Source organism: Gymnogyps californianus, chromosome 12 (assembly GCF_018139145.2).
Source record: "Gymnogyps californianus isolate 813 chromosome 12, ASM1813914v2, whole genome shotgun sequence".
In the NCBI taxonomy this organism is placed as follows: Eukaryota; Metazoa; Chordata; class Aves; order Accipitriformes; family Cathartidae; genus Gymnogyps; species Gymnogyps californianus.
The window spans coordinates 23,609,428-23,625,277 of record NC_059482.1 but is presented as its reverse complement, the minus strand read 5'-3'; the positions used below and the strand labels follow the sequence as shown (position 1 = coordinate 23,625,277).

Below are 15,850 nucleotides of genomic sequence, written 5' to 3'. Positions count from 1 at the left end.
GCCAAAGAGCTCCAGCACACGCTGGCGCTGTCTCCTTCTGCACCCACTGGTGTTTACACCCCTGTTCTCTTCTGATCCCTTGCTCAGCAGCAGCCCCGCTTCCTCCTCCTCCTCCTCCTGCACTGCTCGGAGTTCAGCCAGCATGAGGTCCAAAGCCTTCGTCCAGGTTCCCTCAGCACCCAAAGCCACTTTTGCACCTTGCCTCCCCTTGCATGTGGTGGCTAGGGATCTCCTGCCCAATTCCCTTTTTGCTTTCCTCATTACAGCTGCCCTTCATCCAGTCCTGCTCCCATAGGAAAATCCAGGCTGGGAGAGATGGCTGGAGTCGTCTGGACAAATCCCAGGACCTCACACTCCTTGCAGAAGTCATTGCTTTGTTCTCGTTTTTGCTATGCAGTGAAGGCTTTTAGCTCACAAAGGTACTGACTGAATCCGGTTCTGGTTTTACTGGTCCAAGCACTGTCCTTTCAGCTGGCCCACTGGGCCACGCGGCCAGCCCTAGGCATCTGCTCTCCAGCGATGGCTTAGGCCGAGAGGGCGACGGTCCAGGTTAGGATTTCCCAGGCCGTGAACCTGGACTGTGTGCTCCAAGGCAAGCACAGACTTGGTGATACTGGAGAGAGCTGCTACATTTTGCTCTAGTAACTGCACCCAGCAATGTGAAACTTCAGAGGAGCAACGTTTCAGGAGCTTCCTGAAGATCTCATTCCTCTGAAGGCATCGGATTGCTGGGAAGTCTGAAGGGCAGGAAATGCTTCAGTGGACAGTTATTTCTGGAGCAGGCAACCTCTGCTCACTTCTTGGACTGGATTATTCTCTTAGGATGGGCCTTTTCCTCCACTTGCTCCCCAAAATCCAATCCCTCTACACTCTGGGAATTGGGAACAGGGCTGATGTAACATGCTGACGTCTTCCTAGCGATCTTCCAGGTGGATGACATCCGTGTGTGAGTCTCATTGAAATACATCTCCCAGAGGCCTCTTTCCGAATGCCAGCCTCGACTATTAATACGTGTTAACGTCTCATTAGGCTTCTCTGTTTCTGCCCTCTCCTTTGGCCCGCAAACGCCTGGGGAAGGAGAAGAGGCAACGGGTATTATTTTTCGTGAAAATTCATTGAGAAATAGGGACAATTTGAAACCACAACATATTTCCACGTACATCACTTGCAGCAAAACATGACATTAAAACGGTAAGTGGAGAGCGTGTGAATGAGCAGGCTGTTCAGGAATGGCAGCTGGATATTTGTCCCAGTTGTCTCTTACCATCTGATTAAGGGAACAAGTTATTTAATCGTGCCATATAAAGTGTACTCTAACCCACTGACTAAATATAGCCGGTCATTTCTAAGTAATGCCTTGCTTTTTGTGCGCTCCACTTGTTTGTGCGAGGAGTTGTAAACGAAGGAGAAAGTGCTGCTAACCCGGGTGCTGCGAGGGACTGCGCGTTTGGGGCAGTCGGAGCGTTTGTAGCCCAAGGGAGAGACAAGCACAATTAGCAGACGACATTGTGGTTGTCAGCGGGATTTGGATGGGGCGTTAGTTAACAACAAGAGCTACACAGGGGCCTGGAGTTAAACTGCAGGACCATAAAGCTGATGCAGGATGGTAATTTTTACGCTCTTTAGTGTCTGTACATTGAAAATAGATGCTACGGGTGTTATTACAGCAGGAAGAAATGTAATCTATTTCAGTTTAAAAATGTAATTTCTAGCCCAAGCTGTTCCTGTTAAGCCTCTTCAGCTGTGCAAGGCCCCGTCTATACTTGAAAGCATTTTCACACCAGTAAAGCTGTACATCAGCCCCCCTTATATCGTCAAGGTACTGCATCTTATCCCAGCTCACAAAAAGAAAAAAAAAAGCACGTTTCTTTGCAGTCACACAGTAAGAGACAACGGTTGTTGCTGGCACAGTTATCTCAGAGCACGAAGATGAACAAACTCCAACAGATAAAGCTTTCTACTGGAGGCTAGGCCAGAGCTGAAAGCAGTAACAATTTAAAAGGAGTAAGTAAACAGCGTGAAAATTTAGGGTTGTACAGTGTACACTGCCGCTTCTTGCTCGTGCTCAGAGAAGGGCTGCTTCTGAAGATGAACTGGGTTTGGCTCGTGTCCCTGTGCCACAGAGATTTCCTGGGCAAATAAATAGTCCCTTGCCCGCCGGGCAGCAGACGCAGCAGGGACAGGGCTCTGCCCACCCGTGTGCTCGTGTGCAAGGAGTTCTGTGACTCCTGATTGCAGAGGGTTTCACCGACCGGTATCGGCAAAGGGCAGAGGCACCGTTTTGGCATGAGCGGTGGCAGCTGGTGGAGGGCAGGGAGGGAGAGTGTGTGCAGCCGCGTCACATCGCCTGTTTCTCAGATGGGAGGCTGCTTTGGTTTCTTGCCTTTGGGAGAGTTTTTTTTCCAGAGGTTCACTCCTCGGGCACCTTTATTTGCTTGGGCAAATACATTCGGTGCTTGGGTTTTGGTACTGCACGCACTGAGCTGGGTGCCCCCCCAGACGTCGGCGGGGGCTGGATCTGACGCAGCCCTCGCTGACCCCAGGCAGCGTCTGCCCCCCTCCCAGCAGCGCGCACTGCAGTCCCTCGGTGGCTGTGCGGTATTCCTGGGCCCGGGGGCTGGTGCTTGTCCGGGAGGGCAAAGACGCCGCTTTTCTACTAATCCAAAAATCCAGATCTCCACGTGGGCACAGATCAGCACCTTCCTGCTCAAACAAGCCAGGCGGCTGGAGCTGCTGCCCCTCTCCGCTCAGAGGAGACCCTCGCACAGTGCTGGCATCCTTGCCTGGCTTAGAGCATCAAGTAGAAGCTGGAGGTATTGCACTGACGGTGCTGCCGTGTCTGAGAGCTTTCCTGCCCCTTCCTCCTGCTCGTCTGCCTCGTGACGGCTGTCTCCGGTGTCAGCGAGTGCAGAATCCGTCCCGTTTGCACATGGAGATGGAGCAGTTCTGGCCTGAAATGCTGTCTGAGGAAATGCCACCATCACAGCAAGCACGACGCAGCACTGGGACAACCTCCCGCACCGGCCGATGCACAGGAGGCTCCTCTGGAAAGCACGGGTTTCCAGACGTCCCAGCGGTTTCTGACCGAACGAGGCAGCAGCCTCTGGCACCAGTGCATCCCTGTTAGTGCCGCATCGGCGCGCGCAGCAGAAACGGAGAGCTCTGAGCACGTGGCTGCAGCCAGCTCCAGCCCGGGTGGCATCAGAGGGCTGGGAAATGGTGTGGCAGAAAGTGGGACGTGCCTACTGGCATTGTGTGACCGAAACATCCTTCCCTTCCATTCCCATCAAAGGTGTTTGCCTTTCCCTTGGCCACAGAGGTACGGGAAAGGGCCTGGCCGTGGCTTGGAAGACCTGAGTCAGGAAACGGCTTGGGAGTGACAGGAGCTGCTTTCTGGTACTCGCACGTTGTGGTAGCGCTCCCCAAGAAGGCAGGTCCGCAGACACAGGGCTAAGCTGTGAGCATCGATCACTCGTGTTTTAACGGAGCCGCTGGCATTAATAATCACGCGGGATTTCCAACGGGTGTGCGTACCTGCTGATGCGCACAGGCTGCTCCGAGCAGCACCAGGACTGGGATGGATGGAGGGATGTCACCTGCTGGGGCAAGTGAAGCTTGGGAACTTGGGAGCAAGGCTGGGACTAAAGGAAGCAGCAAAGCGCAGCAAACACAGTCCGGACACTCCGGTCCTGTAAAACCAGCACAGAGAGAAACGGAGGCCCGTAGGAGAAAACAGCAGAGCCCAAACTGAGAAACACTCCCTGAGCAAAGTGCGTCATTGGAAAGAGAAACCCAAAGCGTTGCCTTTTGTCCGATGGTTGTGAATCGCAGGGGGAGAATAGGGACGTTTTAAAAACGTACCCACCTAAGTCCCAAGCGTTCAATAGATGTAGTACCAGCCATTTCATTCGCTACAGTGTCACGGGTGTGCGCCTTGGATGGTCTCGGCTTCAGTAACACACTTTGCTGAGTCAATGAGGAAAGGGGACGGAGTCGGTGCTCATGCGACTCCTGCCCGGTGAGACCTCCGGGACGGGTGGGAGCCCCGGCGCTCGGTAGCAGAGCACCGGGCCCTGCCCAAGCCGGGCTTTCACCGCGCTGAGGATTTCCCTGCCGGCCGGGGTCTATTCAGGACGGTGTCCAGCGCTGCGGCCCCCTGCCCCACAGCCCGCGCCACCGGGACACCGTGCATTCGCCCTTCTGGGCTGGGAGAGCAGCCTGAGAGAGGCCGGCCCTGACACGGCTCCGCGCCCGGGCACCAGGCCCACCGGCGGGCGGGAAACCCCAAAGCCCGGCGCCTGCGGCCCGGCGCTTCGGCAACCAGCACCGACGCCGGCTCCGGGAGGCAGAGCCGGGGCGGGTGGGCCGGCGGGCAACGGGGCGCGCCCCCAGCTCTCGGCAGGGCCGTGCCCGCCGCCGCTCAACGCCGGTGGCCAGGCCGGTACCGACCAGCCGGTGCCCGCCCGGGGCCGCCCGCGGACCTCCCCGCGGGGCTGCACCGCCCTGATCGGGGCAGGGCCCTGCCCGGGCCGCCGTCCCGCGTCCTCCGCCTCCCGCCGGCCCTGCCCATCCCGGTTGCCACGGCAGCGCGCGCTCCCACAACAGCCCGTCCCTCAGCGGCGGCCGGAAGTAGATCCGACGGCAGCCGCGAAGCGCGGAAAGTAGTTCCCTGGTGACGGGGGCTCCGCGACCCGGAAGCGCGGGGCTGTGGCGCGGAGGGATCCGCGGGAACCGCCGTGTCCTTGCGCAGAGCGGCGGCCCCGGCCCCGGCGGCGGGAGAGCAGCGCCCGGGCCGGCCCGGCCCGCCGCGGCCCCGGCATGTTCAAGAACACGTTCCAGAGCGGGTTCCTCTCGGTGCTGTACAGCATCGGCAGCAAGCCGCTCCAGATCTGGGACAAGAAGGTGAGGCGGAGCCGGGGGAGCGGCGGGGCCCGGGGGAGTAGCGCGGCCGCTCGCCTCAGCCTCCCGGCGTGGCGGGACGAGGGGCCACGGCCCACCGGGAAGCAGTCAGTGGGGCCCGGGCACCCGTGGGGCCGCTCTCGGCAGGCCGCCCGGGTCTGAGCCGCCCGTGCCAGGTTACCGGGACCCCCCCGGGTTTGGGGTTTTTTTTTGGAGAGGAATGTGTCATTATAAAAGTATCTTTTTTCTGCCTTTGCTGAGCAGAAGAGCCCCGCCAGGGGAGTGGGCCAGCCCGGTGTCAGGAGATGCAGCACTGCAAGAGACTACCAAAAAAAAGCCAAACGCTGGAAATAGGCAGCAGAAAACAAACCGGCCCTTCGCCACATAGGGCGGCTTCCCCGCCGTAGCTGGATGTAACTGAGATGAGGGTCTTCTCTCGTACGTGACCCATTTTTTAAACAGGCTTGCTAAAGATATTTAAAAGTAGGCTGTGTGGCGGCTTTTAGGGTGTACAAGAAGTCATGAATGTTTCATCTGTTTGTTTTTCCTTCCTGTCTGCCTAGAGTGGTTCTGTTGAGGGTCCCCTGCCTTCTCCTGGGTATCTCGCATCAGGGAGCCCTTCTCAGGAAGTTTGGAGGTGTTGAGACCTGCTGCTTCCTCCCCTTCACAAACCACCCGTGGTTGTGTTGCTACCTCAAAGTGATTCTGCAAAACGCTTGTTATACTCTCTGAGAGCAGGCTTCCCTCTCTGAGGTTACGATGTGTATTCAGTTACTTGTGCGTGAACCTAACCTGAATTTCTTGTGGTTTCAGCAGGAATGAAAGCCTTCAAGGCAGTTCAGCCGACAGCGGTGGTGTTTGACCTCAGTGGGCTCGTGTGAGCATTTACAAGTCATAGGATGGGGGACAGGCAGTGCAGACCCATCCCGTTGCCCATCAACGGGGTACCCATGCAGCTCTGCGAAGAACTGGGTTGCCTGGCATAGCCTGGCTGTGTGCGTGTGCCTGCATTAGGGCTTTTGCACAAATATTTGTGACTTTAAAAAAGGATTGGCAGCTTATTTGGATGGTGAGAGGACCGGACATGTTAAAGACTCTTAGACAAAGGAATGTAGCGTGCCTCCGGACTGGATAAAGCCATGAGCAGTCTGGGCTGACCCTGTTTGGAGGTGGAGGTTGGACTGGAGACCCCCTGAGGTACATTCCAACATGAATTGTCTTGTGCAGGGTGATACCATTGCGATCGTGCAGCTCGTGGGGTGGCCAGCAGGAACTCTGCTTGCAGGGTGGGTGTAAGCAGCGGTCTGTTCGGGTGCAGTAGTCACTGGATTGGCCAGAAAAGACTGACGAAAAATTAGCACTGCTGTTCCCAAGAACAGCAGCTGGGTGTGCACGCTGTTTCCATCGCCTGCTGTAGGGCTTGCATGTGGCTGGGCTCCTCTGGCAATGCCCGGCAGCAGCAGCCCTGTGTCCTTGTGAGCAGCAGGGCTGTGTGCGGGTGCTCTTCCTCGCACAGAGGTCTGTCTGTCCTGAGGAAGCGCGGCCAGCTTGGGCGAGCTTGTTGTGAGGGTTGCCCTGCTCGCAAAAGTGTGGCGTGAAACCAGAGTGGGTTTTCTGACTTCTTTGCCTGTGGATATCAGTGTGGCTTGCTCTTTCACCTCGCTTTTCCATTTAAAAGGAGTTGGGGTAGTGGGTTTGTAATAGCTTTGGCATTCCTGATCTGACACGATTGGTGTGTTCACAGCAGCAGGAGGCAAAGGACGGCACTTAGGGCATCTTGCTGCCTTGGAGCTGAGAAAGAGGAGTCCCTCAGGTCTTTACTCCACCACACGTGGGTGTCATCTGCCCTGCTCAGCCCCTTCAGAAAATCCTGCTCGTGCTGCTGACTCATAAGTTGGGCAGTGCGAAGACTGTGTGACTTTACAGCATGGGGAAGTGCCACTGATGGTTTGGGTGCTGATGGCCTGCTGCAAGCAGGGAGCTGGGTGCTAAGTTGCTGATGAAGCCTCTCTGGCTTGGTGCAAGAACCTGCCAGGCTGGCAGCAGAGGGGCAGGCTGGCGTCTGGCTTGGGCAGCGCATTCATGAAGTGAGTAAACGTCCAGAAACGGTGAGGGATTTTTCCAGTGGGTTTATTTATTTATTTATTGGAAAATACTGATCTGCCCAAACCCAGACATCCCAGGAATGGTCCAGCTCTGGCATCGCCACAGGAGAGGGTTAGGGTTTCTGGAAGGGGGGGAAGCAACCAAAACTTTGCAATAAGTGATCGCTGCTCTCTTCAGGGGTGCGTGAAATGCACCTGTAGTTTTGGTGAGAACTGGAAACAGGATTTGATGTTCTCCCATGTCCTAGGTGAATGCCCTGATTACTGGATTCATAGCTGTCCTAATATAGACTCTCTTACCTTTGCAAAAAGTACCAGCAGACAGTGATTTATTTTTTTTTTTTAGATCTTAGGGAGTCTCAAGCTTTTGTAACATGGGGAAAACCATTTCTTGTTCGGCCCTAGTAGGGTGTGCACTGCTTGTGCTGATGGAGACAGTGTGAAGTAGAGGCTTCTTCAGTTGATATAGGTGTAGAAATGGGGCAGTGGAAGCTGTTCCTTGTTGTGAGCATTTGTAACCTCCCTCTAAGTAGTAGGATACAGTCCTTCCCTTCTCTCCCTTCTCTCTTAGGGGCTGTGGGTAAGCTCTGGGCAGGCCTTGGCAGTAAACCCTGCCAAGCCCAGTCTGTCCTGGCCGCCAGCATCCTGTCCCAGGGGACTCTGGCAGGACTGAAGTGTCCAAGCCTTGGGAAGAGCATGGTGACTGTCCCACCTTCCCTGCAGGCAGAGGTTCCTCCTTCAGCCCTGTCTGCAGAGAGCCAGTAACTGCTGGGGTGTGCTCTCTTCTCCTGCCTTCCAGCGCTGTGTGTGCCTTGTTTGGAGACCTGTTTGCAAGGTGTTTTCTGTTTGCCTTCCAGCACTTTGTTGTTCACAGTCCTCTGTTTATTCCTGCAGCGTCCTGCCACCATGGTCCCCCGGCTGACATGTGGAGACACGCTGACCAGTCTCCAGGGGACTCGCTGACGCTTTTCTGCAGAGCAAATGGGAACGGTTTGATGAAACTTGTCAAACCTATCGATCCCCTTGCTAATTTCTCCATATTCCTTCTGCTGGCGTGTCGATGCGGAATATCGTTAGCAATTTCAAATGCTGTTGGGAGGACACAAGGTCAGCTAGTGTTCAATACTCATCTGAATGTCAAATGCGTGCTCTGCCACCAGGATGCAGATAGCAATTTCCCTGATGAACACGGCCAGGATCAAGTCCCTGTGAACGCTGTGGCGGGGTTCCCTCTTGCAGCCCTTCTCAGACTCGTTAGTTCTCTCGCACAGCATCCTTGTCTGGCTTGCCCCAGATCTCTGCATCTCGAATACAGCAGTCCGTGCTGCTCACTCCTCCTCCCCGAACGCGTGTGCACCAGGCGCTACAGCAGAGCCAGGTTGCTCCTGCTTTTCCCTCTTGTTTTGCCCCCTCTCCCTTCCTGGGGGAGGGAGGTGGCACAAGGGCCTCGTGCCTGTGCTGGACCCACCACTGGCTTTGCGAAGTGCTGGCCTGTCCCGAGGCGAGGGTGTACCCATGCCTACGGTAGTCTGGGCGATGGCGCCGGCCATGTTTCAGCTTGCTGTTGCTGGCACAAGCCCATCGCCTAACCATGGGGCGGCCAGCAATGATGCGGGAGCGAGCCTCCAGAGGCCAGCCTCGGATCATGGCGTCTCGTCCGCTGGCGGGTGGCCGGCTGGGCCTGGGGAGGATTGCTCCTTGCTGCTTTTCCTCTGGTCTTTGTTACATTCAACTAGTGTTGCTAGCAGCAACGGCAGCCTCAAGAAAATATATAAGTTCAGACACAACTGTCTGTGAAGCTGCTGCTCCCTCCAAACCCTGCGAGATTTGAGGTTTGCATCTGCAAAAAAAGCTTTTCCAGTTTGTCTTTAGACAGCAGGTAACTTCCCAGTTATCCTGATTGAGACAATATTAGGTATTTGAAGAACTTCTATTTTCTAAGAGGGCTATTACCCTTTTTTCCAGCTTCAAAAACCCACCTTCGTAGGCTTAAGATGGCTAGAAAATATTGGCCAAGTAGAAATGCAGAGTGTTTTGTTTAGATTTCTAAAGTTTTCTGAAAACTTATCTTTCTGAGCTTCCCTGAGTTAGGGGAAAGCCCCTGAAGACTGGGAGCTCTTGCTGAGTAGCTGCTGCGAGCACAGCAGGACCGTCCCTCCCGCCCTGCGCCGCACAGAGCTGGCGGCTGTGCCTGATGGAGCCGGAGGTCACCTCTTGGTCTGTGCGAGCTCGTTGGGAAGGGACCCCCAGAGCTGGCGGGGGAAGAGAGGTGCTCCTCTGGCTGTGACCAAAACGTGTCCTCCATCGGGGAAGCGGTCCCCGAGGCAGACAGGAGGCGAGCTCAGCCTCCGGCAGGGAGCCAGGCTCTGGAGCACGCCGAGGGGCCAAGCTGGGGCATTTGGCACCACTGCGTCCCGGAGGGCAGCGCTTTGAGCCCGTGTTGGCAGTGAGCGCTTCTAATGCCGTTCAGCCTTATCTTACTGAAACGATGACGCTGCTTGGACTTCGGATCCAGCCGGTGCTGGATATCGTGCTCCAAATATCTGTGTGTCTGTCCTGCCAGCGCTGGCCGCAGGCATGTGCAGACAGGCTGGCTTTTGTGCGGAAGGGCGCCTGCGCGACCTGGCCACCATCTCCCTGCAGCTGGGTGGTAGTGCAGCTCACAAAAACTTACACCGAGCTAGGTAGGACTGGGAGGAAGGGCTCTGCTGCAGTCTGGCCCTGTTTTGTACTTATCTCCTCTCTTTTCTGCTGTCTTGCATCCTGTTTCTGGCAACGCTGGGGAAGAAGAGTTGCTTCTTTTCATTGTCCCTGTAATCTGGGGAAGGAAAGCCTTCACAGGCTAAGGAAGGGGACCTGGTTGCAGATAGAAACACTGCTGACTAATTGGTTTAAAGCATGTTTAGCTGTTTTCTCTGTTACTGTCCTCACCAGGGAAGCCCAAACCCAAACCTTCTCCCCTCTGTGGAGCCATAAGCTACCCTTGGTGAAAGCTGCCTCTGTGGAGGCAGGCTTTGTTGTGCGCTACTGTCGCCTGCTTCGCAGGGTTAGTTCCCAGTGTTACGTCTGCAAGCTGTATCCCTGTGGCTTCCAGGATTTAATTTCTCATATGACAATCGCTGCTTCAAATACAGAGAGGCATGTGGGGCTTCTGCTGGGCTGGTGATTTTTAAAAAAAAAAAAAAAAAAAGGCAACTCATCCAGACCTCGTGCAGTTGGTTTTTCCTGAACAGACTTATAAATCCCTGGGAGTTGCATTTGATGCAAAGGAGAGATACGGTTATCCTGTAAGGATCCTCTCTCTGAGCTTAATGTTTTCTGGAAGTGTTGGTGCGGGCTTGAAGCAGAGTTAAGAGCAGCCTGGCAGGGCAAGCTGCACTCTCGCACTTAGCAGCGGCCACAGCTGGGTGATCCAGGCTGAGGTTTCTTGAAATTGCTTTGTGTAGAGACAGGCCAGGGGGGTGGGCTGCTCACAGGGCTTATCTCTTTCTTCCAGCAAATGTATGCAACATCACCCAGATGTATGCAATCATCACCTCTGAAGAAATGAACTTTGAAGATGAATTGCTAAACCTGTAAATCATTTTATAGCTCATGACTGGAACCATCCCATTAGAAGCTTAATGTATCCTGTATATTAGCAGGGGTGATAGGTGCTAAAGAAATTAATTCATGGAGCCAGAAGAAGCATTGCAATTCACTGATCTAGCATTGGGGAAGAGCAGCGGGCTTAATTAGCAAAAGTGCCTTTTAAATGGAGATAAATTTGATGGGAAGTGAGCTGCTTCGTTAAAAAAATAAATCCTCAGACCCTGGGATTCAGCCATGTTGCTTGTGGAGAAAAATGAATTTGTGTTGGCTCCTGGTTCCGGCCCTGGCCTCCCTGAGCTCTGTGGGGAGCTGGCTGCATCCGAGTAGCCAAATCCCTGTGCCCCTCAGCAGCACAGACGATGGCTCTGCGCTTGCGTGCTCTGCAATTACGAAGAATTTTAACCAGGTTTTTCCATAGACACAGTCAGCCATGCCCAGCAGTAGAGACTAAGACCCCTTGGTGACCGGTGGCTGGCTGGTGGCTCCCTTTGCTTTCCCCCGTATTGCTCCTACGTGTTTTAACCCCTTATCCCACTCTAGTTTGATCTTGCTCTGACGCTTTTCTGTTTGTTTATTTGGGCCTCTAACATGAGGCTTGACTCACTGGTGTTCACTGTAGCGTACTTTGATAGATCGAAGTCTTGCACTCGGTGTCTCGGTATGCTGTGCCATAAACTCTTGCTTGGAGTCCTGGCACTCTAGGGTGGTGATCAAAGCCTTGGAAACAGCGATGTCCAGGACAATAGGAGCCAAGTGAACGTAGATGGGTCCTGGGATCCTTTTCGCCCTCTCAATGGAGCTGTGGGCGCCTCTTGTTTCCCTCTCAAGCAACGTCTGTGCTGTCTGCCCCGCTTTTCTTCCAGGTGCGCAATGGCCACATCAAGCGAATCACCGACAATGACATTCAGTCGCTGGTGCTGGAGATCGAAGGAACTAATGTCAGGTAGGAGACGGCATCTTCTTCTGCCCTAGTGTGCCCGGGGGGCTTGGCCCTGGAGCAGAGTGAAAGATGTCGGTGCCTAGCAGACATCTTCAGACTCTACTGCAGTCTCTTTGTCACTGATTTCCCTGGACATGCTTGTGGAGATCTCTGTCATCCTCAGTGGGGATAAGGGATAAAAAAAAAAAAAAAAGTCCCATTATTTTTCCATCACTTGGGGGAAAAAAGCTATATTTGATAGTCCCCAGTCGGTGCCGCCAATTACTGAGAAAGCAGCACTCTGTCTTCTGCATCTTTTATTGTCTTAGGCCTGCTCTGCTGCTCTCCTGACAGCAGGAAGATCAAAGGGAGATTTATGAGGGGAGTTGCTTATGGTGCTTCACTTAGCAACCTTGTCTCTATCGACCGGGGAGAGAGACGCCAGCTCCATGAGCGGGTTCAGAGTCTCCAAGGCTTCTCCAGGGGTGATTCAGAGCAGGGCGCTCCTTATAAGGGCAGCGGAGACTCCTCTCCTGCAGACAGGCTGAGCCAACGCTTCTCTTGCTCCCAAGATGTGTTGATACAGAACTTGCCAGGCGTGACGTGTACTTCTAGGGCTCCTGACCTCTGTTTTCCCAGCCATATAGAGCACGCAGGGCCTCTGCTGCGCTCTGGAGGGCTCCACCTGTTTGGTCAAGGGTAGGAGGAGGTTGTGTTAAGAAACGGCGCTGACATGGCCTTGAAACTGGGGAGGTGAAGCTGTTCAGGAGGGTGTTTCATGCCCTGGGTGAGAAAAGTGGGATTTGAAATGCATTCTTTGGGCCTTTTACCTTGTTCTCCGTGCAGCTACCTCTGAAACTCTCCCTCCTGTTACAGAAGGCCCTGGTTGTTGCCGAGATCTTATGATCTCAGCAGTCTTTTTCTGCCTGTCCTCCAAGACTGCGTTAGGTCAAGGGAGAGACTTGGGACTCGGGCTGTGCACTTTGTGCTGTGTGAGATGCTAAAGCATTTTTCTGTCCCTCTCAGTACCACATACATCACATGCCCTGCTGACCCAAAGAAGACCCTGGGCATCAAACTACCTTTCCTGGTGATGATCATCAAGAATCTGAAGAAATACTTCACTTTTGAAGTGCAGGTGAGGAGTGTGCAGCAGGGAGGCCCCTCCAGGGACCAGTGAGGAAGGTGCCAGGGAGCCCACAGTCTTATGTTGGGACTTGTCCCAGGCAGCGAGTGGTCCCCAAAACAGCTTTGCTTTCTTGGCATCTGATATGTCAGGTCTTCTGCTAGCAGGGCATCAGTCAGCTCACAAGCGCATCGTTGCTATTCCTGAAAATGGGTCTGTTTCCTGTGTTAAAAATACTTCTGCTGTGAAATGGAGGGGTGGGAGTAGGAGAACACTCTCTGAGACAGGTAGAGCCTAAGAACAGCTGCTGTCCTGGGGAGCTGGGGGCCCTGACGCCTGGGTCAGCAGCCTTCCTTCCTTGCCCCAGGTGCTGGATGATAAGAATGTACGCCGGCGTTTCCGGGCGAGTAACTACCAGAGCACTACTCGGGTGAAGCCCTTCATCTGCACCATGCCCATGCGGCTGGATGATGGCTGGAACCAAATCCAGTTCAACCTGTCGGATTTCACACGCCGGGCTTACGGGACAAATTACATCGAGACCCTGAGAGTTCAGGTGAGAAGCAGGCATGTCCTGCCCACAGAAACCAATGGTTGGTAATCTTCCTGCTGGCTGGGACAGCCTTGCTGTAGATTGGGAATCCAGGTTGAGCCCTGACTGGTTCCTTTGCCAGTCCTGCTCTTTGCAGAGCACTGTGGGAGGGGAGCAAAGGCCCGGCTGAGGCAGCAGAGGTCTTGGTGCTGCCTCACTTCACTGAACGAGACTGGGATGAAGGAGCCCATTTCCATCTTGTTTCTCATGCTGGCTGTCGGTTAGGGTAAGAGTTGCAGTCCACCTAAAGTTCTCTGCGGCGCGCCACGCGTCCTGCTGGGTGGAGGTCTGCTGGGAATGAGCCGTGTGCTGCCTTACTGCCCAGATACGCCAGAGAGCGACCAGCCGAGTGGGAGCCCGGCTGGTAAAGAGCCGGGGTGTTATGGTCCGTACATATCCCCGATCAAGCTTGTTTGCTAGTGCAGGTGGAGTGACCCAGCCTTCACCAAGCCCCTTGGACCAGTGCTGACGCAGCCTTTGTTCCTGCTGAGGACGTGAAACTTGTTCCATATGCTAGGGATTCACATTTGCTGTGTCCAGTGGCACGCGTTATTTTGAGGAGTGCCTGTGTGCGGAGCATGCCTGTTCCTTAGTATGATGGAACTGCTGCACTTCCTTATGGGGTTGCCCTGAGATGCGCAGGCAGTCAACTGGGAAATATCTGCCTTCTCACTTACCCATGAGGGGGACTGGAGCGATTCCTTCTCTGCCAGCTGATAGTGGAGGCAACTCAGACCGGACAGTCTCGTTCCTGACCTCAGGGAGGCCCTGAAGAGGGAGTGTTAAAAATGCAGCAAGCTGAGGCTGAGAGTGTTCTGGCAAATGCTGATACCAGTGGAGAAGCAGAGGTGGGTTCACAGCAAGGAACCCTCTAAGCAACTAAGGCAGATCTCAATTCGCAGAGGTGCCAGAGCTTGGCCAAATCTCTTGAGCCAGCTTGCATCAGTGGAGAGAGCATCTAACGCAAAGCAGAGGGCATGGGCCAACATTTCTTTTCTGATGCCCTGTCACATTCAGAGAGAGGCAGTGAGGTCTCTTCTCCAGCTGCTGAGCCAAGGAATCCAGGCTGCTGCATGACAGCGAAGCTGGATGTGGAAAGAGCATATGGAAAATGGACTGACTCTTTGTTTTGACTCTCAGATCCACGCCAACTGTCGCATCCGACGGGTGTACTTCTCTGACCGGCTCTACTCAGAGGATGAGCTCCCAGCTGAGTTCAAGCTGTATCTGCCTGTCCAGAACAAGGCCAAGGTGAGCTAGCCGTGAGCAAGGAGGGTGGGAGCAGCAGCTGGGCCAGGCCAGCATTCCTCTTCCTCCTCCCGCTGCCTTCACAATCCAGAGTTTCTTCTAGCAGCAGAGCTCTTACCAGCTTTGGCCGTCAGCCAGGGAGCACCCTCACTGTTGCCAGGGTGAGCAGTCCGTCGGGGGTGCCTTGCTGAGTGGCTTTCCTGCCAAAACACGTGGAAGTTGTCATTCCCATCTAGGAGGAGGGTGGGTTGTGCAGCTGCTCCCCGCGTCCTTCCTGTTCGTGTTGAAGGACTCTGGGCAGGGTGGCAGCCTCCCGGCATCTCTCCAGAGCTTTCACCCATGACTCAGCACAGTGGCTTTGCTCTTCAGAGCTAGCTGCAGCTCCACGCTTGTCTTCCAGGAGAGATGCTGTTTGTGTCCCTCTAGCCCAAATTTACTCCCCTCTGATCTCTTCCCTGCCCAGTGCCGACGGTGCTATGAGGTGGGAAGGGGATAGGCAAGGTTGTGGCTGTGCAGCAGGAGGAGATGCCAAGCTCTGCTCTTATGGTGACGGGAGAGGAGTCCCTGGTGTATTGGCAGCAGTCTTGAGGCTTGTGAGGAAGCACCTTCTTTGCCAGGGCCAGCCTGTCCCAGTGCAGATGCTTCTTTTAGCAGAGAAGATTCCTGGGCAAAATTTCAAGGAGCTGAGGGAGGATGCTGGGAGCTGATCTTAGTGGAAGGTAGAAGGCAGTGTTAACAGTAGGTAACACCTCCGAGGAACCTGTCACTGCCTTCTGGGCTGTAGCAGCCTCCCGGGGGTGTCTGGGGAATGCTCGGAGGCCTCCCAGTACAGTTGTCTTGGTGCTGCTAAGTCTAATAAGTGTCTCCTTTCTTCTCCCTGCTCTGTCCAGCAATAACACCACATTGGGAAGAGATGCAAGAAATGTTTGGGGTCAGTAGGAAAACAAAAGCAGGTGGAAGAGAAGGCCCTGCTGAGACCAAGTTTTAGATCAGCTCACCTTGCCTAGGGTAACTTTGATTCATCTGGTATCCCTCTTCTGGACAGGACACAATTAACCGTGTAACGGGTCTGGGACTATGTTGTTGGTGTGCGAGTTGTACAGAATCGGAGTTTTCCTAGCTGTTCCTAAAGTGCTGAGCCTAAACACTGCAAGTGGCCTGGTACCTGGTCTTGCGTTGCACAGAGGGGTTGCTCGAAGTGGCCACTATGCCTCCAAAGAGGGGATTCAGCAGGAATTACGGGGTTAAGTGTGCCCTCTTGAAGATACCAATTTTATTTTTGCTTTCCTTGTTTTCCATCTCTTGTTTTATATATGCTCTAAATATGGATGTAATACTCTTGGGAAGTTATTAAACATTTGACTCTCTAA

General features: G+C 54.3%; 1 protein-coding gene across 2 annotated transcripts; it reads left to right on the top strand.

The window, feature by feature from the left end:
• The first annotated feature begins 4,813 nt into the window (after positions 1 to 4,813).
• Positions 4,814 to 15,850, top strand: CFAP20 (cilia and flagella associated protein 20). 2 transcript variants are annotated; one of them, XM_050904232.1, is made up of 6 exons: positions 4,814 to 4,902; positions 11,459 to 11,538; positions 12,541 to 12,652; positions 13,008 to 13,196; positions 14,373 to 14,483; positions 15,371 to 15,850. In XM_050904232.1, exons 1-6 carry the CDS (start codon positions 4,819 to 4,821, stop codon positions 15,374 to 15,376), a joined length of 582 nt encoding a protein of 193 aa, XP_050760189.1. In that variant the 5' UTR covers positions 4,814 to 4,818; the 3' UTR covers positions 15,377 to 15,850. The 2 variants fall into 2 exon arrangements, with proteins under 2 accessions (XP_050760189.1, XP_050760188.1); XM_050904231.1 differs by lacking the exon at positions 15,371 to 15,850 and having other exon boundaries at positions 14,373 to 14,492.

Excerpts from the sequence above, each read along its gene's own strand:
- CFAP20 (XM_050904231.1), top strand. The coding sequence starts at position 4,819 with ATGTTCAAGAACACGTTCCAGAGCGGGTTCCTCTCGGTGCTGTACAGC. Across the intron at positions 11,539-12,540 it reads ATCGAAGGAACTAATGTCAG|TACCACATACATCACATGCC; the intron begins GTAGGAGACGGC and ends TGTCCCTCTCAG. Across the intron at positions 12,653-13,007 it reads ACTTCACTTTTGAAGTGCAG|GTGCTGGATGATAAGAATGT; the intron begins GTGAGGAGTGTG and ends TCCTTGCCCCAG.